At 45.7% G+C, this 26,525-nt stretch overlaps 1 protein-coding gene across 1 annotated transcript in view; it reads left to right on the plus strand.

Moving 5' to 3' along the window:
• Positions 1-3,534: 3,534 nt before the first annotated feature.
• The window catches only part of kcnh3 (potassium voltage-gated channel, subfamily H (eag-related), member 3), a 144,566-nt gene continuing 121,575 nt past the window's right edge, over positions 3,535-26,525 (plus strand). Inside the window, exon 1 of the mRNA XM_072686616.1 lies at positions 3,535-4,171. Within this exon, the coding sequence (XP_072542717.1) occupies positions 4,096-4,171 (76 nt within the window). The 5' untranslated portion in view covers positions 3,535-4,095. The remainder of the gene's footprint in view (positions 4,172-26,525) is intronic.

Consider the following 26,525-nt stretch of genomic DNA (forward strand, 5'->3'; position numbering starts at 1 on the left):
TTTGTGGGTGTGGCCTGATAAGAGCAGGGCGGGGTCCGAGCCCAGATAAGAGCTCGATTGGCCAGGACGGCCCAGCTGATGACCCTCCAACCAATCAGAGACAACACGGAAACTGGAGCAGGCCAATAAGAGGCCAACACACGGTAGGTGGACGGTGTGCGCATGCGCAGGAGGATTATACAACACGTTAAAAAGGCCTTTCAGCTTTTTAGTACATTTTTAGGAATTATTTAAAAGGTGCCAACAAAAATATGTATTAATTATTTTATAAAAACATAATTTTATATCATTTTATAAAACACAAATGATAATATATTCCAAAACAAACTAAATTAAACTAATTTACATATTTATCTTCAAGTCTACCAGTGTTTCAACAATACAATCTACAGTCATTGGCCATTTTATCAGAAACACCTGCACATACACCAGTCAGCCATAACATTAAAACCACCGGGAGGGTAAGAATCTGTGACCTTCTAGACGATGACTGGGTCAGAACATCTCCACAACATCAGGCAGCAGGTCTTGTGGGGGGTCCCCGTATATAAGCAGTGGTCAGTAGCCACCTAAGGTCATGGTCAGGGTCATGCCCAAGGCCCTTGCTAGGTCCAGGTCAGAGCTATTTTAGCCTACACGATATTAGGCAGGGGGTTTTAATGTTATGGCTGATGTTCCCCCAAACGTTACCTTGCCTAGAGATGTTCATCTGTCCAGCTTTAAAGGGAACTGACAGCCAATCTGCTTCGAGGAAACGGCTGGTTTGGCTATTGACCTCCTGCTACACCTCTAATCTTACCAATCAGAGTGGACAGGCCTGTTAAGCCCTGCGGACGGCCCCTGTAGTTCCGCTCCTGGGGGACAGATGTCGCTGTTTCACCACTTTTGCGCTGACCTGCATGCAGGCTGAAACTGGGAGAGCTGAGGGCGGGCTGTTCTGCTGTGGGCGGGGTCTTCTGGTGCTGCTATGGTTTCAGGTTATTTTCCTGCATCAATAAAAGCCATGTGGGATATCAGTGCGGTTTATTTATTTGATTTATTAGAAGGTTTGACAGGATTTCTGTGTCTGCACACTCCTCACACCAGTGTTCCCAATCCCAACACACCTTACTAACACCAGGTCCACAATTCTCCAAGTTTATACACCAGCATTTTACAGTTTCCCAAACCCTATTCTATTCATTCCCTGTTTCAGTAAACCCTGTGTTTTCCAGTCCCAGTTCCAAGCACGAAATATGTCCCAGTCCCAGTTCCATTCCATACATTTTACACCAGTCACACCAGTTTTCCAGTCCCAGTTCCAAACACCAGTGTTACCAATACAACGGTTCAATTGAAGGACATGAAAATACCCCTGAATTGCTTACTCCTGGAGATCTACCACCCTGCAGGGGTTGGCTCCGCCGGATTCCACTGATGACTGTCTGCAGGAAGGGTAGATCAAATAGACCAGGTGTGTGGGAGATGTGGGGGTCTGGAGGTGAACCCCTGGTGGAGAGAGAGAGAGATCTCCAGCAGGTCTTGCAGGAGCTCAGTGGTATTATTGGACTAGGACATGTTCAGACCTGACAGAGCAGAGCAAAGTATGCTCTTAGTATTACTGTAATAGACACCAGTCATGGGTACCCAGCTTTTGTAGAAGCTGGTGACTCACAGTTTACACCAATTAACTAACCAATGATCCAATGATGTTAAATACACCAGTGAGCTAACCAATAGATAAACCAGTGAGCTAACCAATAGGTAACCAATAGATAAACCAATAGATAACCAATAGATAAACCAGTGAGCTAACCAATAGATAAACCAAAAGATAACCAATAGATAAACCAGTGAGCTAACCAATAGATAAATCAATAGATAACCAATAGATAAACCAGTGAGCTAACCAATAGATAACCAATAGATAAACCAATAGATAAACCAGTGAGCTAACCAATAGATAACCAATAGATAAACCAAAAGATAACCAATAGATAAACCAGTGAGCTAACCAATAGATAAACCAAAAGATAACCAATAGATAAACCAGTGAGCTAACCAATAGATAAATCAATAGATAACCAATAGATAAACCAGTGAGCTAACCAATAGATAAACCAAAAGATAACCAATAGATAAACCAGTGAGCTAACCAATAGATAAATCAATAGATAACCAATAGATAAACCAATAGATAACCAATAGATAAACCAGCGAGCTAACCAATAGATAAACCAATAGATAACCAATAGATAACCAATAGATAAACCAGTGAGCTAACCAATAGATAAACCAATAGATAAACCAGTGAGCTAACCAATAGATAACCAATAGATAAACCAATGGGCTAACCAATAGATAACCAATAGATAAACCAATAGATAAACCAATAGATAACCAATAGATAAACCAGTGAGCTAACCAATAAATAAACCAATAGATAACCAATAGATAAACCAATGGGCTAACCAATAAATAAACCAATGGGCTAACCAATAGATAAACCAATGGGCTAACCAATAGATAAACCAATGGGCTAACCAATAGATAAACCAATGGGCTAACCAATAGATAACCAATAGATAAACCAATAGATAACCAATAGATAAACCAGTGAGCTAATCAATAGATAACCAATAGATAAACCAATAGATAACCAATAGATAAACCAGTGAGCTAATCAATAGATAACCAATAGATAAACCAATAGATAACCAATAGATAAACCAATAGATAACCAATAGATAAACCAGTGAGCTAACCAATAGATAACCAATAGATAAACCAATAGATAAACCAGTGAGCTAACCAATAGATAACCAATAGATAAACCAATAGATAACCAATAGATAAACCAATGGGCTAACCAATAGATAAACCAGTGAGCTAACCAATAGATAAACCAATAGATAACCAATAGATAACCAATAGATAAACCAATGGGCTAACCAATAGATAAACCAATAGATAACCAATAGATAACCAATAGATAAACCAATGGGCTAACCAATAGATAAACCAGTGAGCTAACCAATAGATAAACCAATAGATAACCAATAGATAACCAATAGATAAACCAATGGGCTAACCAATAGATAAACCAATAGATAACCAATAGATAACCAATAGATAAACCAATGGGCTAACCAATAGATAAACCAGTGAGCTAACCAATAGATAAACCAATAGATAACCAATAGATAACCAATAGATAAACCAATAGATAACCAATAGATAAACCAGTGAGCTAACCAATAGATAACCAATAGATAACCAATAGATAAACCAATGGGCTAACCAATAGATAAACCAGTGAGCTAATCAATAGATAACCAATAGATAAACCAATAGATAAACCAATGGGCTAACCAATAGATAAACCAATATATAATCAATATATAATCAATAGATAAAGCAGTGGGCTAATCAATGGGCTAATCAATGGGCTAGGTGCACTAGCAGTGTTGGGCTGGGTGAGCCAATTGCCCAGCTAACCAATAACCAACCCAATCATAGCGCAGGGGGCGGGGCTTGTCGCAATACGGGTGGGAAAAACCCAGCTCGCTCTGCTACCGAGTGCACAAAGCGCGCGGAGCCTCGCCAGGTGCCCCGGTGCTCCCGCCACGTGACCCAACATCTGCTGCTGTCTGTAGCAACTCGCGAGGAGGCAAACAAACGCTGGGGACCAGGAACCGGACTGTCCGGAGTTCACACGCTCGCACCCGTACACTCTGCTCGCGCACTCGCCTCGCCTCTCGCAACGAACAGCGCGCGCTCACCGCCGTGGTCTTTCTTGTTGGCACCTCAGCTCCTATCACTTTGGAGTGAGTGTGTGTGTGTGAGAGAGAGAGAGAGAGAGAGAGTGTGTGTGTGTGTGTGTGTGTGAGTGTGTGTGTGTGTGTGTGTGTGTGTGTGCTCCGAGCATGCTGCTTTTCCGCTGAAGGGAGCACGGTGGCCGCCACGGTGGAGGCGCGCGGCTCTCGGATCGCCGCGCTCCTGCAGGGGCTGGGATGCGCGCCCGGCACGTCCCGCTTCCTCCCGGGCTTCGGGGCTGAGCAGGAGTCCGCGGCCCCGGGGCGCCGGCCGAGGAGGGCGCAGTCCACGCGCAGCAGGATGCCGGTGATGAGGGGACTGCTGGCGCCCCAGAACACCTTCCTGGACACCATCGCCACCCGCTTCGACGGCACCCGTGAGTAACTGAGGGGGGGCGAGCTGCGCCCACCTGAGGGGGCTTTGTTATGGTTCTTTCCAGCGGGCTTTTGTTTGGGTGCTCTGGCGGGGTTTGACTGGGGGTACAGCGATGCTCGCGAGCGTTTGTTGGACTCTCTAAGGTGGGCTTTGAGGGAGTTATTCTGGAGGCTGTTTTGGGGTTCTGTAAGGGGTGGGCTTTATTAGCTTGTTTCTGGGGGGCTTTGTTGTGGTTGCACTGATGTTCTCTGCGTTACTGGAGTTTCTCAGATCAGGCTTCTGTGGGTTACTGTTGAAATCTCTCACGAGCTTTTAGTTTGGGCTCGTTTAGAACTGTTCTAGGACCTATTGTGGTTTGTTTGGGTTCCTTCAGTGGCTTTTATAAGATCTCTCACGATCTACTGTTTAGGCTCTTTTGGGTTCTTCTAGTGGGCTTTGTTGGGGACTGTTTGGGTTATTTGGGGTTCTTCTAGTGGGCTTTGTTGGGGACTGTTTGGGTTATTTGGGGTTCTTCTAGTGGGCTTTGTTGGGGTTCTTCTAGTGGGCTTTGTTGGGGACTGTTTGGGTTATTTGGGGTTCTTCTAGTGGGCTTTGTTGGGGTTCTTCTAGTGGGCTTTGTTGGGGACTGTTTGGGTTATTTGGGGTTCTTCTAGTGGGCTTTGTTGGGGTTCTTCTAGTGGGCTTTGTTGGGGACTGTTTGGGTTATTTGGGGTTCTTCTAGTGGGCTTTGTTGGGGTTCTTCTAGTGGGCTTTGTTGGGGACTGTTTGGGTTATTTGGGGTTCTTCTAGTGGGCTTTGTTGGGGTTCTTCTAGTGGGCTTTGTTGGGGTTCTTCTAGTGGGCTTTGTTGGGGACTGTTTGGGTTATTTGGGGTTCTTCTAGTGGGCTTTGTTGGGGTTCTTCTAGTGGGCTTTGTTGGGGACTGTTTGGGTTATTTGGGGTTCTTCTAGTGGGCTTTGTTGGGGTTCTTCTAGTGGGCTTTGTTGGGGACTGTTTGGGTTATTTGGGGTTCTTCTAGTGGGCTTTGTTGGGGACTGTTTGGGTTATTTGGGGTTCGTCTAGTGGGTTTTGTTGGGGTTCTTCTAGTGGGCTTTGTTGGGGTTCTTCTAGTGGGCTTTGTTGGGGTTCTTCTAGTGGGCTTTGTTGGGGACTGTTAGGGTTATTTGGGGTTCTTCTAGTGGGCTTTGTTGGGGTTCTTCTAGTGGGCTTTGTTGGGGACTGTTTGGGTTATTTGGGGTTCGTCTAGTGGGCTTTGATGGGGTTTTTCTAGTGGGCTTTGATGGGGTTCTTCTAGTGGGCTTTGATGGGGTTCTTCTAGTGGGCTTTGATGGGGACTGTTTGGGTTATTTGGGGTTCTTCTAGTGGGCTTTGATGGGGTTCTTCTAGTGGGCTTTGATGGGGTTCTTCTAGTGGGCTTTGATGGGGTTCTTCTCATGTGATTTTATTTAGGCTCTTTTGAGGGGGGTTTGGGCTGATATATGTTACTATGTGTACTATATGTTATGTCACTATTTTGTTATGTAAACTAAACGCAGCAACAGCGTAAAGGATTTAAGAACTGCTCCCCATACTGAGTACCAGGAGATTTACTCAATATGTTTCTCTCCATTGAATGTAATAAGACTGATTACGCTCTGTAATAAACGTGTAGAGAATCACTGCTCTTTAAGCACTGGCGATTTCCACGATACAATCATTAAAGCAGATTGTGGACCATGATCAGGAAATTGATTACGATACGATCAGATATTGTCATATTGCCCAGCTCTACGTTCTATAGGTTACTTGTAAGTGATCAGGTTTTGGGTTCTTCTAATGGAGTTGGTTTGGTTTTATATAATTAAAAAAAATATATAAAAAAATAAATATATATATATATATACACACACACACACACACACTGATTACACTCTCTGTAATGAAACGTGTGTGGTTGTCGTAGGTGGCTGTGGTTGGGCTGTGGTTGGGTGGCTGTGGTTGGGTTATCGTGGGGGGCTGTGGTTGGGTTTATTTGGTTTGTTAGATTTTAATGCCTTTCTGGAGGGGTTTGTTTGGGTTGTTCTAATTGTTTACTTTTTGTTGGTTGTTTTTTCTTTTCTAGCAGACTATGAGTGTGTGTTTGGGTTCAGTGTGGCGTTTGTCAGTAGCTCTGTGCAGTAACACAGCATTGCTCCTGGGCTGAGTTTACACCTGGCCATGTCAATACCAGGCCAGATGGCCACGAACTGACCCCATCAAAAAGTGTTTGTTCAGCACTGGGGGCCTTACGGGGCCGTTTTCCCATTCCATTCATACTGGGGCCGAATCTCACTCTGTGTTTATAGCTTTGCTCAGGCTCTGTCTCAGACATGGCTTTGTTTCTGGCACTGTCCCTCTCAGACCCTCGTGCCTGTCAGAGGCAGGAGGCGAGAAGAGGAGGTGCAGCTCTGCGGTGGGCTGGAGGAAGCAGGAGCAGCTCCCTGGCTCTTCAGTGCTGGCGGTTCCTCTGTCCTTGGTGCTGAACAGCCAGTGCCGTCCTGTACAGAGGAGCTCCTGCAGCTCATTGTCTACGGCAGCGCTCTCTCTCTCTCTCTCTCTCTCTCCAGCTCGCGCTCGCGCTCTTTGTTCACGGTTCTCCACTCTGGTTCTATGTTCTCTGTCTTCTGGTTGTTGTTCTCCTCCTTCTCTGCCTGGTCGACCTGCTGGGAGACAGAGCCGCACGAAAAGCAAACAAAGGGACGTGTTCACATGTCGAGTGATGTGTTTCAGAACAGAAGGCCGTGTGCGTTTGTGGGCGCGCACGGTGTGAGTGTGTGTGGGCGGAGGGTGTCGCGGAGCGCGTGTCTCTCTCTCTCTCTCTCTCTGTCTCTCTCTCTCTCTCTCTCTCTCTCTCTGTCTCTCTCTCTCTCTCTCTGTCTCTCTCTCTCTCTCTCTCTCTGTCTCTCACTTCTTACTAATGTCTTTCTCTCTCTCTGTCTCTCTCTCTCTCTCTCTCTCACTCTCTCTCTCTCTCTCTCTCACTCTCTCTCTCTCTCTCTCTCTCACTTCTTACTAATGTCTTTCTCTCTCTCTGTCTCTCTCTCACTCTCTCTCTCTCTCTCTCTCTCACTTCTTACTAATGTCTCTCTCTCTCTCTCTGTCTCTCCCTCACTCTCTCTCTCTCTGTCTGTCTCTCTTTCTCTCTCTCTCTCTCTCTGTCTCTCTCACTTCTTACTAATGTCTCTCTCTCTCTCTGTCTGTCTCTCTTTCTCTCTCGCTCTCTCTCTTTGTCTCGCTCTCTCTCTCTCTCACTTCTGACTAATGTGTCTCTCTCTCTCTCTCTCTCTCTCACTTCTTACTAATGTCTCTCTCTCTCTCTCTCTGTCTGTCTCTCTTTCTCTCTCTCTCTGTCTCTCTCTCTCTCTCACTTCTTACTAATGTCTCTCTCTCTCTCTCTCTCTCTCTGTCTGCCTCTCTTTCTCTCTCTCTCTCTCACACTTCTTACTAATGTCTCTCTCCCTTACTCTCTCTCTCTTTAATTCTCTCTCTCACTTCTGACTAATGTCTCTCTCTCTCTCTGTCTCTCTCTCTCTCACTTCTGACTAATGTCTCTCTCTCTCTCTCTCTGTCTCTCTCTCTCTCACTTCTGACTAATGTCTCTCTCTCTCTCTCTCTGTCTCTCTCTGTCTCTCGCTCTCACTTCTGACTAATGTCTCTCTCTCTCTCTGTCTCTCTCTCTCACACTTCTGACTAATGTCTCTCTCTCTCTCTCTCTCTCTGTCTCTCTCTGTCTCTCTCTGTCTCACTTCTGACTAATGTCTCTCTCTGTCTCTCTCTGTCTCTCTCTTTAATTCTCTCTCGCTCACTTCTGACTAATGTCTCTCTCTCTCTCTGTCTCTCTCTGTCTCTCTCTGTCTCTCTCTTTAATTCTCTCTCGCTCACTTCTGACTAATGTCTCTCTCTCGCTCACACACTTATTACTAATGTCTCTCTCCCTTACTCTCTCTCTTTAATTCTCTCTCTCACTTCTGACTAATTTCTCTTTGTCTCTCTCTCTCACGTCTTACTAATGTCTCTCTCTCTCTCTCTCTCTCTCTCTCTCTCTCATTTAGACTTTAGAATCCTAAATCTTGGGAGAGAGCTGGACGTGAGTTATATGCATAACAAGAGGGTTGGGGCGGAGCTCCAAGTAACCACGCCCACTCTACTTTTGTTTTTGGTAGTTTATTGCACAGCTGCTGCTCAGCCAATCAGATTAAGCGCAGTGCTTTTAGCGCAGTCAATAAAGCTCTCTCTCGACAAGCACACTCTCTTTACCACTGTAATGCTCCCCAACAGTAGGGGGAGCCCAGGAACATTTGCACAACTGTGTGAGCAATGGTTGCTACTTAAAGTAGCCTAATGCACTCATTAGAAGGGGCGTCCACAAACATTTGGACATATAGTGCAGTGCCATCTTTAACATGCCGTGATTCAAACTCGGGTGTGATGCTGGACTGAACGGCGTGTGAAAGTGGCCCTTCTGTGCAACAAAGCTTCCAAAAGACTTCAGCGCAGCTACAGCTCCTGAACTGCCCGCACACGCTACAGCTACACCACCGCAGCCCTTAGCGAGTGACCGTCCATAATGAAGGCCATCCATCGCAGGCGTTAAGATACCTCCCCCCCCCCCCACCCCCCGGTATCACACAGGAAACGTAATCATGCAACTAACTGAAATATACGCTTAGCTACATTCATGACCACATGATCGATTGTAGCCAATGTGTAAATGCATGGTCGTGTTACTTGCAGCACCATTCGTCGAGATGCTAGCTAGCATCGTAGCCAGAAAACCATGCAAATGAATACGCTTTGGTGGGTTAGCGAGTACACGACTCCTTGAGAAAGCCCAAACCCAGGGAAGCGAGTGGGTCAAGGCTAACAGCTAACAGCTAACCAGCTACAAGACACAGCGAGAGGATGGCAGCACTATCCAGTAAAGACTCTTGAGTAATTACAGCAAACCAGCCGATCGGCACGAAGCTCATCAAGCCCACCATAAAAGTTAAATCGGTGTGAGGTGAAATAACAGGGTGGTAAATACGCTTGTTAAATGACATCTGAGCATTTTTCACCCAGACCAAAGTCGCACACTTGCTTTGATGTATTTAAACATCAAACAACATCCTAAGCACTCTATAAAAGCTTTCCTTGGCAGCTTTAAAGGTTATTTATTTGCTAGAGGCCTGTCCAGGTTTTGATTGGCTGGTTCCTGGCCTTGACACCTGCTTGGCTGTCGTTCTAAAAAAAAGACTGTGACTTCACTGCCAACTCGCTCGACAATGAGACCCGAACCCAAGTGCCTATTAATTTCTCGTTTGTCATTCTGGGATGTGATTTAATGAGAGAATGTGTGTGTGTGTGTGTGTGTGTGTGTGTGTGTGTGTGTGTGTGTTTTGGGGCCCGGCTGACGCACTTCTTATTTGTTTAGCCGTGTTCCGCGGCGCCCTGCTTTTGAACAAGTGCACAGTCCCTGTTCGGAACCAGCAGCCGAGAGGCCGCGATGCATCTTTGACACTGGCGGGAGTTAATTACAATGACTGCACTTCTACTGCTGGAGGTGTGTAATTAGCCGTGTGTGTGTGTGTGTGTGTGTGTGTGTGTGATTTGAAAGGGAACGGCCTGCGTTTATGCACTTGGAATTATACTGATCACTCCGTGTGAGGCTTACAGCCTTGATGGGAGGACAGAGGGAGCGAGAAAGAGGGGGAGAACGAGCAGGTTCCCATGGTAATGATTGTGGCTTGATGGCTGAGTGGGGTCACAGCAGAATTGGGGGTTAAACATATGCAGGGATGGGTGGGGGTAGGTCTTATCTCCTATACATTAAACAGTAGATGAAGAGAGCAGCCTTTTTTCCAGTAGAAATTTCACACAATGACACAGGCCCTATACACCAAATGTCTAAATATAATGTCTTGGGGACTTTACGGTGCATCCAGATGTGCAAAAGCTCCCTCTCTCTCACACACAGCAAAGTTCTTGTTGAGAGGTATTCCAAATAGCATAGGATTCGTCTAGGATTCTTGCATATATATGAACCTATTGGCGCCATGCTGCCTAATAATGCCAGACGTGGGCTAGTAGAGGGGTACAATAAAGCCCCCCAGCATTGCGCTGTGGAGCAGTGGAGGAACTGCTGTTCTCTGGAATGAGGGATGGTGGTGGGAGTTTGGGAAAGATGTGTTTGGGTGGTGATCTTCCATCCAACATCCTGACCTCACTAACACTCACTTTGTTGCTGAATGCAATCAAATCCTCACAGCAATGCTCTTCCTCCAAAATCTAGTAGAAAACCTTCTTCTCTGGACAGTAGAGACTGTTACTCTAGCAAAAGCAGGATCAGCTCTTTTTAATGCCCTTGATTTCAGAAGAAACCATGAATGAACAGATGTCCCAATACTTTTGTCAGGAATAATGGATGGTGCTCTAGTTGGAAATGAGGTGGGGTGGTGATCATCCATCCAACATCCTGCCCTTACTGATGTTTCTCGAACCTTGAGCATCCATGACTGTGTCGCTTGCTGTTGTCTGTCCATCCTGGGACTGCTTATGGAAGGTTCTGACCACTGCATACCTGAAACACCCTACAAGAATTGCCAAATTTAGCAGGCCGAAAGGTGTTCCCACAATAACTTGGGGAAAGATGGAAGGATAACAGCTGGCTGATGCTTGGCTCTATTGGCCTACATGATCAGTCAAACGCACAGCATGGCGTTTTTCTGTTGCTCCAGAACACACAGCTCTTCTAGAAGACCCTCCTGACTCTTCTTGATTGGCAGTGAGCAAGGATCGATCGTTTGCAGTCACGCAGGGTCGTGATCTTGTATGATCTATTCTTGACAGAGACAGATAGATAGATGGATGGATGGATGGATGGATGTTTGGTAGAAGAACCTGTTAGTACAGTGTAGGTTGCTCCAGCGGAGACCAATCCGGGACAGAACGACCCCTGCAGAACAAGGCGGCGCTCCGCAGTGCAGAAAAGACATTTTCATGGCTCTTACCCGCTCAAGTTCTTATCTCGGCCTTTCTTTCTACAACAAGTCAGCGCGCCTTCCCTTCTAATCCGTGTGTGTGTTGCTGATAAGATTAGTCACTGGAAGCACAATGAGGTCTCGGGTCTTAGCAAAATTGCATCAATCGTCCTTGACGGCGCCCCCTGGCGGGAGCCGAGGGTGAGCGGGCCGAGCCTGATGGCCTCAATGCGTGCCAAAGCCTGGGGCCAGATGTTTTGCCCATCCCCTAATCCAACACTTATCATAAGAACCGGGAAAATCACCTCAAACGACTTAGAAAGGTGGAGCTTTAGGAATGATTAAAATAATATAATGTAATATCAATATCGACAGTTCTTCAGAAATAATTCCTGGAGGCTTACACTCGCTCACCTGAAAGCCAAGCTCCTCCCGTTCTTCATTCCATTGTACCAATAAACAACTAGAGGCAAGCGTGAGAACCTGAGACGCTTTGACAAGAACCAGACTGTGATGTTCTAGACGACTGGATCAGAACATCTCCAAAACATCAGACAGGCCTGGTGGAGTGTTGCCATATTGCAGTACTTTCCAAAAGTGCTCCAAGGAAGGGCAACTGTTATACCGCCAAGTAAAATGGTTCATGGGTGCCCAAGCTTCATTGATGCTGATGGACTACCTCACAACCTACAGGCCTTAAAGAAGGATCTGCTGCTAACTTTCAAGCAGGACACCATCGGGGGTCTTGAGTCCATGCCTCGACAAGTCAGATCTGTTGTGGCGGCACATGCGGAAGTTCTTCAGACCTGTAGATCTCATTTATGCTGTTAGAAACAAAGCTAACGAGATGTGTGTCTTGAGAAGGTTCTGCACACTCAGATATGGTTCCTTCTGGAGCCAAAAGGGGTTCTTCCTCAAAGGGCCATGTGTCGCACCTTGATTTTGAAGAGAGTACCACAGTAGTTCCTTAGTGGCATCCACTTGCGGTTGTTTGAGGAACCAAGAGGAACGGAGATCTGATCCTTCTATTTTTATTCATCTCACTGGTGAGCTCCTGTCTTGCCGTACGCTCCCACCAGCATCACACAGCTTTTTAAATCAGCCATGTATATTCATTAAAGTTAGTCATGTATATTCATTTTGGCTGCCCGCTCTTAATAATCAGGTTAGAGTCTGTGCGCCAGATGGACCTCTCCTGGGCATGTGGGCATGTGTGTATGTGTGTGTGTCTTGGTGACTCCTTCACTTTAATCACTTCGCGTTTCCTGCAGACCGTCTACTGAATTTGTTCCAGTCAAGTGGTGGAGATTTTGGCCCGCTGCCCCTCACCTGTGTGAGCGAGTCAGATGCTATCTGTCCTTCCTCCACGGCCCCTCATTTTTCAACCCATCGTCTTCAGGTCTGTCTGTTTACAGGAAAGGCCACGGTTTTATCACTCGATGTCTCTCGAATTTCCTCCCCTGTTGTAGATGGCCAATCACCCATCCCACTCGTCAGCACTCTCCCCATCACAAGATGCTCCTGACCCTGCTGATGGCAGGCAGCATCACCCAGAATTCGAGCCAGCGACCCACAGGTCGCAATGGCAGCGCCCTGCTCCAATGGACCACTCTGAGTCCTTCAGCTTCAGGTGGCTCTCGCATTGCAGATGCACCCTTCCATCCTGCAGGGTTTTAAGCTGAGCGCTCTTGCAGGGTAAACCGTCGAGTGTAGCTTTGCCATTTGTGAAAACCGCACTGGGATTTCTTTTGTGCGGCTTGGCTGGTCACAGCGTTCCGAACAAAACAAGGAAAGATGATGGACCGTCTCATTCAAGAGGAACAGATGAGCAGCAGTACCAGTTGCATGCCTTTGTGCGCAATGCAGCAACCCAGGATATGCACAAGGCAAGGCTTTGTGTAAAGGACGAGGCCAAAAATATCAAACCGAGAGAGTGTTTGTTTAGTAGCAGGAGGTAAGTGACGCTAATGACTTTGTAGGAACTTGAGGAATCTGAAGTCATTAGCAGCCTCCATCATCAAGGATCACCATGCGACTCCCCCCGCACACACAACAACGAGCTCTGTTGTTCTGCTGGCATTCGGGACCAGCTTGCAGGCACGCCATCCTTTTGTCAGTCCTGCTGTTTGATTTCTACAAGAGACTCATCAGTGTGAAGGACCAATGTGTTGCCGGGGTCGTCCTGGCTTGGACGAATGATTCTAGGAAAGCTCTTTAATTTGAGGGCACATTCATCCTCGTTTATCTTGCTTTTGTTGGAGTAGCTGTCTCTGCTGTCCAGGGATGAAGGCTTTCTATTAGATTTTGGAGTGAGGATTTGATTGCATTGTGACCAGAACATGAGGTCAAGATATTGGATGCTGATCACCATCCCACCTCATCCCATAAGTATTGGATGAAACACCATCCATTGGTCCACTGCTCCACAGCTCAGTGCTGGGGGGCTTTATACCCCTCTGGAATTGGGCAAGGAGCTTCTGTTTCCTATTTGCAATACCTCTCTACAGCTGTGCATGTGTGTGCATTTGCACATCTGTCAGCAATGGATTCAGCAACTTAAAGTAGCTGAATGCCTTCACTAGAAGGGGTGTCTACAAATATTGTGATAGTGTTGCTCAGCCTTTGAGGACACTAGGGTACTGGACCAGACCTGATGAGATTTTATTGGCTAATTATTTCACCATTTGGCAGTGTGCCTGTGGTCCAGTAGAGGGTTGCTGATGGACTTGCACAGGTGCTGCTCTAGTCAGTCAGCTACAATCAATAAATAGCACCCTGCCACAGTTGACCGAGGGCAGTGTCTTTTATAGTGGTAATTCAAAGGTAGATGTGAACTGTAGGAAAACAAGAGTCAAACAGTTGCTAGGAGTCCCAGCCCCCTGCACATTCCCGGCTGTTCAGAGGGCATGCAGAGTAGGCCGCGGTTGTCTCAAGGCATCAGCTTGAGGACTGACAGGAGAAAGGCTTGCAGACAGTGCTCGAATAGCCTGGAGGGCCTCCCCTGGCAGAGTACTGCCCCTAGGTCAGGTACAGTCTTCGGCATCTTTGCAAGTTGGAAATGCAGTTTAAAGTTTATTTAGGCATCAAAGCCGAAATCATCATCATGATGATGATGATGCTGTAACAGTCAGCAGAGCGATGGTCAGCTGAGGTCAACGATGAGATGTAATGAAGGGACACTCACAGATGATTACAGACTCCAAGACGAGCAGGATAGGAGCTTGCTTAGTCTTGCGGTCATTGATTTTTACTACTGCCACATTAAGAACATGGCCACAGCTTGCCCCATCACCCGAAATCCTTCATCATTTTCCAGAGAAGCCACTCCTCTTGGTTTTTCAGTTGATTAGTCCATCCTCTGCCAAGGACCAGGGTGGTTTTTATGGGAGCCATCAAGAAAACGACCATGTTTTATTGTGTCGATTTGATGAGGATAAAACCTAAGGAGCGCTTCCAGTGCCTTCTTCATTAATGTTCCTTCGAGCCCCATTATGCAACATTAATGGGGTTGAGCCTGTAGAACATACCGGCATATTGAGCAGAAGAACAGCAGCATAAGACTCATTAGCATCAACTCCGGTGCAAAAGCCTAAGCCATGCGTGCCGCTGTAGTGCTGTTCATAGAGCGACATCTATACATACACAACAGCATACTTGAGTGAGGGATAGATGGAAACCCATATTGCACATAAATGTAATCCTATGTAATCCCAGAACAGATAACCATGCTTACAGTGACCATCTGTGGAGTTGTGTTTCTTAGGGGGGTTCCTGAGATGTGCCTAAAGCATCGTTTGATTGCATTGTTAATATAATGGATGTTCTTAATGTGTTTAATCTCTTTCAAAATGTCAATTTTAGGCTTGTAATACCAGCTGGTTTATGACACCTGCTCTCTGCAGCAGATCCCTGGGTTGTTTGATCACAGGGTTGTGAGGTTGAGGTTGACCAAGTTGCCACTTTTGGGTCCCTGAGCAAGGTAGAGGTGCAACAACTAATCGGTGTAGGGCGTTTTTACACTAGCATATGTTTCCAGACCTGGCTGAGAGCACTTGCTTTGAGAGTTTGGTACGGTTGGTCAAGTGTGAAAGCCATCTCCGAGCCTGGGAGCAGTCCAAGGCACCGATCTCTGGTGGTCCTGAAATCTTTGGCCTTCAAGTGGACTCTGTCATCAAGTCATTGGTTGCAGTCCTGGAGCAAGGCTCTTAACCCTCTCTGCTCCAGGGACACTGTAGCATGACTGAGCTTGCGCTCCGACCCCAGCTTTCCCTGTCTGAGAAGAGAAGAATCACTACAGTTCAAAGGTATTATGATGCCTCCATCTGCTTGCTGGGCCGGTTTGTCCGTGTTGCCTCCAAATCAAGTCCGAGAGTTGATTAACAAAGTCTGGAAAGGTCTTAAAGGTGGTGGACTAAGATGTGGCTTTCTTAACACGATTTTCGGTGTAATGACCCAGCGCTAAGGCCGGCATAACGGTCTAGGCACACCATTATATGGTATCTCATTTGTTATCTTGTGTGACCGAGAGTAAATGGGGTCTTGTGCTTTATGAGCTACTGCAGGTCATGACAAAGCCTGCAGTTTCCATAGCTCCCAACTCATAGATGTGATAGTACATCCTAATTCACCACGTTCTTCCATTATGCCTCCGCTAACAAAGAGCGAATGAGGGCGCGAGGTTGTGACACTCTACCGCCTCACATGGGTTTACAGGGGGACCGGAGGGAAGATCTTTCCAGCACTGCACTGCTTTTAAAAGCCCAGCAGCTGGGAGTCTGAAAATGTCAAGATGTCTCTTTGACACCATCCTCCCAGAGATAGCCCATTTAGCCACAAACTGGTGCGACTTATTTTAGCGCCTGGGTAATTCATTTGAAAGCCCCATTCAGCGAGAGCTCCTGTAGGTGTTTTGTTAGCGCAGACAGAAATAGACACAAATATGATGTGCAGAGGGGCATGTCAAGGTGGTTTAGCAGTAGGGATCTGCGGTTGACTGGTGCGAATCAGTACCAAATGTCTAATTTGGATCCAACATGGGTGATAATCAGAACTTGGCTGAGAATCCAGGCAACTGGTGTGAGCCAGGCCCATTAGAGACCTCAAAAACTTAAGCAAAGTCTTCTCACAGCCTGAGGGGAAATCAAGGTGTAACCGAGACATCAAGGGAAAGGAAGGCAAATGGGAGGCTTTTGTGGAGGGACATCAGAGGCTCTCGCGGTCTCAAGGCACATCAAGGCTGGATGACCTGGCTTCCTTCCAGGCGGTAATTAATTCATCTCAAAGAACCCATGTGTGTGCAATCTTGCGCAGCACTCTGAAGGCCAAAGGCGAAAAGTTTGTGGAGAGAGGAAGAGTGAAATGGTGATCGCCCTTTGCTCTCGCTCCCTCTCTCTCTCTCTCTCTCTCTCTTTTTCCTCTCTCGCTCATTCTCTCTTGCAGCTTGCCCTAAGGCAGGGAACGGTTGTCAGTTTTGCCTTGGGCGGGACGACCAACCAACTCTTGGACTGTTTTCACCTCCTGCCTTTCATCTTGCCTGTGTCTGAAACTTTGACTCGGATGTGTTGAAGCCGAGATCATGTGATCCATAGGATTTCTCAGGAATGTGCAAAGGCTGCAGGAGATCCCATGCCATGTAGATATCAAATGCAGCAGTCTGTGTACCTAGCTGTATCTCAGAAGGTCCATGGAAGCATACAAATTCAGGATTCTTGGGATAGGATTGGAACTTCCAGTTTCCTGAGTGTCCTTGTTTCCTAGCTAATTCATCATAGCTGGGTACCCAGTGCTCACAGAACACCCCTGGACGCCCCTCTGCAGGACGAATTGGTGAAAATCCCCCAAATAGGAGCTGAAAGACTCTTACCTGTTACCTGTTATTTAAGGTACCCAAGCTAAATAAGATGGGAGACTCCCATTCAAAATGTTCCGCCTTCTTTTGCATTTCCTGCTTGCCTGTGAATTAAGCATTGGAATAGTGTGGAGAGTTATCGATCTCCTCAGAGAACTAATGTGTAGCTGTCCAAACCATATTGAGCTGCGAATCCATACTGTACCTCGGGATCCCCACTGGACTGGTCTCTCAGGTGTGCCTCACTCATTTTGCCACCATTTATCAACCTGTAATTAGAACTTCTCCACTGATCTCCACGGTTTCACAAATGGAGTTGCCAGAAAGAGCACCCCAAAAGTAAGCATAGCTTTGTCAGGCCCTGTTAAACATTCTCTCACATAGAGTGAACAATGTTCAAGACTCCGTAATGGACAGATGGCTGAGGGAGGTACTAGTGGAGAAGCCAGAGCAGGAGTGTGTGAGGTGAAATGAGAAGTGGCAGGCCCAGTCTGAGGCTTGTCACCTCTGATTGAAGTTCCTATCACAGGAATAAGCAAGCCTTCTTAAAGGCATTGCTGAGAAAAGCCCAGCTGGGGAACGGAACATCGTATCGATGCTCTGTTGGATGGGGGGAACGTTTCCAAGTATTGACCTTCTTGGTTACCAGAGGGTTCAGTAAGTTTTGCACCTCACTACTAACATTAACACCACCTGCCTAATATTGAGGAGATCCTCCTGGTGCCGCCATAAGAGACCTGAGCATTCGGGGTCTGGACTTCACAAGACCTCTGAAGGCTTCCTGTGGTGTCTGGCACAAAGACCAACGTTAGCAGCGAGTCCTGTATGTTGGGAAGTGGGACCTCCATGAGCATCAGTAAGCCTTGGGTGCCCATGACCTGGTCATTTGCTCACCGGTTGTCCTTCCTTGGAGCACTTTTGGTCTGCAGTGTGCATCCACAGTCGCTCAGATTCTTGTACTTGCTCATTTGCTCATCCTGCTTCCATCACCTCCATCATGCATGATGAAGTCACCCCTTGACAGATGGCTGACTAGATAGATGAATGTTCGTTCGCTCCACCTGTCAATGGTATTCATGTAATGCGCCACAATCACTGGCATTTTAAATTAGCTGCTAATTGCTAATCTACCTATCCACTTCTTCCTGGTAAGGGTCAAGGTGGGTCGAGCACAGCTTGTCTAGTCCCTGTAGGGACTGATGGTGCTCCATTCAGTTCTTTTGTGATGTGGAGTTGGGGATGTGGTGGGATGGTGGTCATCTATAAAACACCCTGACCTTACTAAGGCTCTAGTTGCTAAATGCAATTCAATTCTCACAGCAATGCTTCTCCATAATCTAGTAGAAAACCTTCTTTCCTAGAAAGCAGAGACAGTTAGTTCAACAAAATCAGGAGAAACCCTTGATTTCAGAAGAAACATTGAATAAGTAGGTGTCCCAATACTTTTGTCTGTATGGTGTATGAGAGAATCTATGTAACCTGTTAAGAACAGGCCTGACTTTCTCTTTCTGTTGGTTAATTTGACCTGGTGTCTTTCTCCATTAGCCCCACAGTCACTGCAATATCAGGGCGCAGCATCAGTCAAGCCCCTGCCAACATCGCCCTCGCTCTCGAGACCAGGATGCATGTCGGTCCCTTCACCCGCGGACTCTAAACACATGGGGCATATTACTCCAATTGACTTGGGCACCGTGTCGGTCTCTCAATATAGCGGACCAATTAGCCTCAGGGATGGATCACTCCAAGTTGACATCCACAGTTATGGCTTCAGGCCATGGGTTTTACCCATTACGGACGGCTTTTCCTTTGGCACAAATATGGGAACCCAGACTGGACCAGATAGGTTTCTGTGTCGATGACAGCGGAACGTCCTGTAGCGCTCTAAAGCCCTTTTCCAGCTGGATTTGGGTTACCCTGAATGGTGCTCAAACTTGAGCAAGTAAAGGAAGTAGCATTGCCCTCCCTGTGGCAGACCAGGGTTCGATTCCCTGGCTGGGCAAGTACACCACTACTTCCAATGAACCCACCTCTTCGTAGCGCCCCCTAGCACTAGCAATGCTCCTGACACTAGGTGGGTATGAGGAGGGATACACATGAAGCCAGCCATCCTCTCCTTTCCAACTGCCGCAGATGCAGCATCATGGGACAGTCGATACGCTTGCGGGAAAGGCTTAAGCTTGGTCCCTAGCTCCACCACACCAGCTATCCGACGCCTGTGCCGGCCAGCATAGCTTCAAGAGTGATGAGGGGAAAGAGCACCATCTACCCACCTGGAGAGATCACAATGAGTTGTGCTCTCTCAGACTCCGGCTGCTGATGGCAAAGCGGCATGGCTCGAGATTCGAACTCCCACGTCCCCCGGCCCATAGTGCCAGTACAGTGACCACCTTCTATAATTTTCCCAACCCAGAGTTCCCTCTGTAGTAGTGGTTTCATTTGACCTCACAGTAATGTAATGGCAAAACGGGTAACCTGGTAACAGAGAAGGACACCAGCTGTTTTGGCGAGAAGAAAGAAAGGCTGACCGCTAAACGGGAGCTGGAATTGGCACAGTTCCCCTATCCTCAAGTTCAACTCAGGACTACTGTGCTCTGCAACGCGTTGGATGATGGCCTAATTAGAATGAGAATGAAAATATCTTCAAGTGTTTTTCACAGGGCCATGCAATTTCTGCCTAAATTGAGAAATCCACGTCTGAAAATCGAGGAGGCTTCATTTGCTCAAAGTTCGACCCCACATCGCACTTCACACTGTAATTATATGGAGGAAACTGGTGTTTATTATTCAATTTATTTATTTTTGGAGAAGGATCCTTCAGTGGTAGCAATGTAGAGGACTCTAAATCACAAGTGTGAGCTTAACCAAGCACCATGCGTCCCTGTTGTCTCTTGCTGGTCAGAGACGTTATATGTAAGTAGAATGGCCACTGGTTAAAATATATGAATGGGAGTTCCCGTAACGCTCAGCATGGCCTCGGTTTACGGATAGGGTCCCAGCCTTCAGCAAAAAGAGCCAATCGGCTTGCTTGTTACACTGCAAGCAGAAGAACCCTCCTCTCCCTCAATGTGAAGATCTGTTCAAGCGCAGTAGCCAGAACAAGCCGAACAACCAGGTTTTTGTGTGATATTGAACCGAGCACTACAAACTATTCATTAAAACGCAAATCTGACCTTCAGTATCTAGTCTTATGGTCCCTCCCCATTGACCGACATGGATGCCTGGTCTCATACAACTGAGAATAACTGCCCGGCAGTGCTGTAAAGATGGCCACCGAGTGAACAGACCTGCTCTGATTCAACATGTGGTGTTTGTTAACTCGTTGGACAGCGACGGATCAAGCAAAACCCGTGCCTGCAGAACTAGGTGGTGGCTATGGAGTTGCTTTGTGATTGCTAAGCCATTGCTATGGTGTATCCCATGTGGTTGCTGTGGTGTTGCTATGTGGTTACTATGGTTTTGCTTTGTGATTTACAGGGATTTTTTATTTGGAAACCTTGAGGTTTTGATTTTCAGCCTTAATGCTTACATGAATGTCCAGCATGCGACATTTAATTTGATCCAATTATGCAGGTTGATCATTCCACAGTTCGCCTGTTGAGATCACACTGGACCTCCTGTGGTAAATCTAATCCAGCTTCAGCAGGCCTCTGATTCTTAAAGTGAAGGCATTGAAGGTCTGGTTTCCAGCCTCTTTTCCTCTTTTCCTCTTTCTGGCAGGAGGCAAAGTCTGGCCCATTCACCGATGACTCAGCCATGGTCATTTAGAATTAGAAATTGCAGAGGAAAGCCCAGGATGGTTGCACAGCTTAAGTGGTCCCCTCTTCCAGACAGTTGCTAGGCTGTTGGTATGTGGTCATTAGGGCAAATGTGGTAAAGCAGTTGGATGGTGTGTGGTTGTTGGGTAGTTGCCAGGAGGTTTCTATGGTAATGCTAGGTGGTTGGTACTGTATGATGTTGGTTAATGGTTGCTATGGTATACAGAATTGCTTAGTGGTTGCTAGGGTGTTGCGATGGTGTCTCAAATGGCTGCTGTGGTACTCAACGTGGTTGAATGGGTGTTACCTGTGTTTGTATTCTCGGGGCATCAGAAGAGGTGAGGTTCCACCGAGGCCAAGATGAATTTTCTATGATGTAACCTGAAACTGTTGTTGCCTATAAATTCTTTGGCTTGATTTGCTCACTGATGGATGCCAGCTGTATCTGTGATGCTCCTTGGGCTTCAGATCAAGAGTCTCAAAGCAAATTTCCTCCTTCCACCGTCAGCCCCCACTGTGCTGAGTTAGTTATCTTGGCTGCAGATGGGATTCTCCCTCAGATTGCTTTTCATAGAAGTGTTATTGCTCATTCGGTCATATAATTCCACTGCATTCCCAGTTCTCAGAACCAGTGGCTCCAACTCATTAACTCAGATGTTGCGCTCTGCAGAAGTGTAATGTGATTGTTCTTGGCTGCTGTTTTCCAATCGGTACATGTTGAGCCAAATGTGCTAAGGCCTTTGAGTCTGTTTCAGGCTCAAATAGGACGCATGCTAATATTACAATGCCGTAACTATTTCAACACAAGGGCAATTACATGACAATACTACAACTACTACAATGCAATAGCACAATTACATCACTATAACACTTTCACAATGATACTATTTTCACAATAACAGTCACAATGTCGCAGTACCAAGACTGTCACAGTAACCTTATTATTTCACAGTAGCACTGTTACGTCAGTTTCACTATTCCATCACAATAGCAGTCCTGTTCCAATTACTGAGACGATTACATCAGAATTTCCCCACTGCGGGACTAATAAAGGATTATCTTATCTTACTATTACATCACAATAAGTACTCTACTGTTAATAAAAAAAAACAATAAAACAGTACTGTTTAAATTGCATTACATTTTTATTCACAACAGTACTGTCACAATGACATCATAATTTCACTATTGCATCACAATGACATCACAATTTCACTATAACATCAATAACAGTACTGTCACAATGACATCATAATAACAGTACTGTCACAATGACGTCACAATTCCACTATAACATCAATAACAGTACTGTCACAATGACATCACAATTCCACTATAACATCAATAACAGTACTGTCACAATGACATCATAATAATAGTACGGTCACAATGACGTCAACATTTCACAATTACATCACAATTCCACTATAACATCAATAACAGTACTGTCACAATGACATCATAATAACAGTATTGTCACAATGACATCACAATTTCACAATGACCTCACAATAACAGTACGGTCACAATGACATCACAATAACATTACTGTCACAGTGACCTCACAATTTCACAATGACATCACAATAACAGTACTGTCACAATGACATCACAATAACAGTACTGTCACAATGACATCACAATGGCACCATTACATCACAATTTCACAATAACATCACAATAATAATACTGTCACAATGACATTTTTCACAATGACACAACAAGATTACATCACATTGGCACCATTACATCACAATTTCACTGACATCACTCGGAGTTGAATCTCAGGATTGCAGAAGGATCGCAACATTAAAGCATCCTGCCCAAAAAAACTCTTCATATTCTGCAAACAGAGGCAGGAGTGATGCTGATTTGCCGGCATGCGCTCATGCTCACGCACACACTCATACACACCTCGAGTGTTGCTCGTCTCGCTGGGGCGCCGTGGTGTCGCTGCACAGTTTTAGCAGCAAAGCTACGCTTGGTGGTAGAAATGAACGCTGCTTTGTTTATGTGGTGTCGGGCTTTTCTGAAACACGGCCCGTCACCTCCGCACAGAGCAGCATTGTGGAGCTCTTCACCCGGCCGCCGGAGGTGAAATACTACACAGCATTTGCTGACAAGTATTGACCCCGACTGCTCGGATTAGCGCCACATAATAATTCAGCGGTGAATTACTGTTTCTCGAAAGACGGCGCAGATAATTGGTGTCCTCCAACGAAATATAGCCCCATACTGCGAAGTGGCCCGATGTTTTGCCTCCTCATACTTTCATTCCCCCTGGCAGTTCTGACATTTATCTGACACTATCTTTAATTATAAGTCTGGGGGAGCAGCTGAAGCTTAGCTGCACCCTCTTAAACTCTGCCATCTTCATTGTCAGCGGGTGACACAGCCGAAAGGCCGTGAAAGATGTTTCTCCTACCTGATTGCACCTCTGAGCGCTGTGGGTGGAGGCAGTTCTTTTAAAGCGATTGTTCGGCCCGATTGTCCACTCTCGTGTTATGTCCAGTGTAGTCCATTAGCCAAGACCTGTTTGGGGCCTGAAGTTTGCTTCTACAGTTTTAAGCTGACGGAAATGTACAGTACACCCCCCCCCACCCCCATCCCAATTAGCACTTACCCCAACAATATGTTCCAATACGTCCACTCAGATGTTACCCTGAGGCCTTCCCTGAGCCAAGCAGCTTCCCTGCTAGCGTCTAGCCTACAGTTAAAGCCATAAAACTGATGCAATAAAACCAAATGTTGCTCCACGGGCCGCTTTCTCAGACCCGCCTGAAGCCTAATTGTTGACAAAAAGTTGGGATGGACAGTGCTTTTGGTCTGCTGGTTAGTTGAGGGTTGGGAAAGTAGATCTGCCGTAGATCCTTCAGGACTTAACCTATAAAGACAAACACACTGGACAATTGACCGTATGCCCATCAAGCTCAGGACAGAGACCAAGCAATTGTAAACAACCCCATGGTCGTCTCTGTTTTTCTTTAAAGCTTTTATTTTCTGGGAGGAGTCCGTGACCGGATTATAGAGGTGAAGTTGTGGTCAACTGGAAGTCCAGTTCTGGTTGCAAAATACATGTAAAATATCCAAACTTCTGTATTAACAGCTTTCAAAGGGACATCAATAAGTAATTAAAGCAGCATTATGAAAAATAGTGTTTGTGTTTTTTTTGCTCCTGGGCTCCCCCTACTGGTGCGGAGTATACTCCCTGCTAGGCGTGTATGGATAGCAGAACGTATGCAGTAGTATGTAGTTTGTAGTATTACAGGGGTTTACACAAACGTGACTTGGGTTCCTCTGACTGATATAGGTAAACAGCTGGAGAGCTGGAGGTGAAGTACCACGGATGTAAGTAATGTATGTCGTTCTGCAGTAGCGAGGGCTAGAAACTGGCTCTCATATAAGCTGTCAGGGTTTAATTTGTTGCATAAGCTGTATAGTAGGTAAGAAACTGTGCGGTGGAGATGGTTGAGGTGCTGAACGGGTCGTTCCAGACAGGCCCAAAAATGAATGCGCACTCTGCACATCACTCTTCATTGACCCCTGTGGCCCATCTGAGACGACTGCCTGAGATTTCTGTCCTGCTCGGGTTTTATAGATGTTTGTTCACCTTTTGCTGTCCTGCAGGGTGTGTGTGTGTGTGTGTGTGTGTGTGTGTGTGTGTGTGTAAATTAGATCTGAGGTGCTGTACCCTCTTCTGTCCCCTTCTCTCTGAAAGCAGCAGGCTGCCACTTTAATTGGAGCCTGACTGATAAGAGGAGGAGAGCTGAAAAGAGCAGAGGAGAAAGGAGTGATTTTTTTTACACACACACACACACACACACACACTTATACTTGTTTTCATATAATGTCAGGACATAGGGTTAAACATTTGCCTTAAGTAATTGCATAACAAAATGCAGTGATGTCCCGTGTGTGTATATATATATATATATATATATATATATATATATATAGAGAGAGAGAGAGAGAGATAGATAGATACACACATACATTTTGTATTTGTAATTACCAAAATTATTTTTAAAATATTGTGTATTATGTCAATGTCTTGTGTAATATAAATGTAATTACCTACCTATATGAAACTACACATGTTTTACATTATTAAAAATAAATAAATAATTAAATAAAAAATTATTATATGCATTTGTATAATTATAAATTATCAGCTATTAATTATACATACATATCTCAAACAATTTGACGAAAATGAATACATCCCATATGTATACAAGTGTGTATATGTAATGTATCTTATATAAATAATGTATATAAGAGTACATTAATAAGGTACCATATAATAACAGTATATCCCATATGTATTACGAACCTATTAAGAACCTATATATAATAATAATTGTAATGTATGTATGTATGTATAATGTATGCATATATATATGTAACCTATATGTAACAATAATATTTATATATCCCATATTATATTTATGTAAGTACCTATATGTGATAATTCTCCTATCATATCTGTTTGTGTTAGTTATCCCTGGTTGCCTTTGGTTTTTCAGCGGTCAGGAACATGTTTGTCCAGAAAATGTCTAAAAACAAACCCACTCATAATGAGAGCAGAGTTCCTCTGGTCCACTGGCTTCTCCACAGCATTTTCCGGCCAGCCTTGTGACCTTTCCTCCAGCACTGGCCAAAGGGTCCCGGCCCAGACCGACATGTGGCCATCTACACCACTAGTCTAATTGAAAGGGAGTCCCTGCCATAGAGGCCCATTTTGGGGCCATGTGCTGGCCAGGCGGACAACTCATTTAGCATTGACGGCGGTCGAGGGAGCATGGAGGGAGAGATAGGAAGAGCGCACACCCCCCGGCATCCCTGTGGACATTGTTAGCGCTACCACAAAGTGGACTTTGGAGATGAGCAGGACCCTGGTGGGTCCACTGCTTTCCTTATCTACATGAGCAACAGTCCGCAGCAGCGGCTGCTCAGTAATTAAGCGGCCGAACGTCCCTGGGGGGTGCGCAGCGGGCTCTGTGTCATTAGTTGCTGTCGCCGTAATGATGCAGGGCCACAATGTGGGTTGTATCACTTATTAATCTCTGCCACTGAACAGGTGAGCGCTGGTCAGAGCTGACCATGGAGCCTGAAAGACCTCAGTGCTGCAGCTGCACTGGCAGAGATCAGTAGCGGTGTGTTGCTATAGGATCAGGATTGGGACTGACCAGGACATCCACAGCCGGCTCAGTAACATCAGCATGATAACATCTCTGTGCATCTTCCACACCTGCTCTCGGCACCCCCTCTCCTCCCTGGTGCACTACATCAGTCACACTCTCTCCCTGTAATCGAATGCAGCCAATAACGGGAAGAGCAGAAATGGAGCTATCTCTTACACTCATCTCATACACGGCCAAACTGCCCATAAAATGACCATGTAATGAAGATCAGGGGAATTGGTGTCCAGAGGAGGTCATCCAGAATGTGGCGCTTACACTCCACACGCTCTCCAGCTCATCTTCTCTACTGTCCTTTGTGTGTTTTACTGAACCCACTCCCAACCCCTTCCATTTATGCTCTACTTGTTATTAACTATATATATATATATATATATATATATATATATATATATATATATATATATATATATATGTGTGTGTGTGTGTGTGTGTGTGTATGTGTATATATGCATGTACACACACGCGCTGCATAGGGGTGCTTACATATAATACATGTGAACACATTTTACATTTATGTAATATATATGGGGCACAGTTTATATTCACATGAAACATATGGAACACCTTATATA

This window comes from Salminus brasiliensis, chromosome 8 (genome assembly GCF_030463535.1).
Source record: "Salminus brasiliensis chromosome 8, fSalBra1.hap2, whole genome shotgun sequence".
NCBI classification, from domain to species: Eukaryota; Metazoa; Chordata; class Actinopteri; order Characiformes; family Bryconidae; genus Salminus; species Salminus brasiliensis.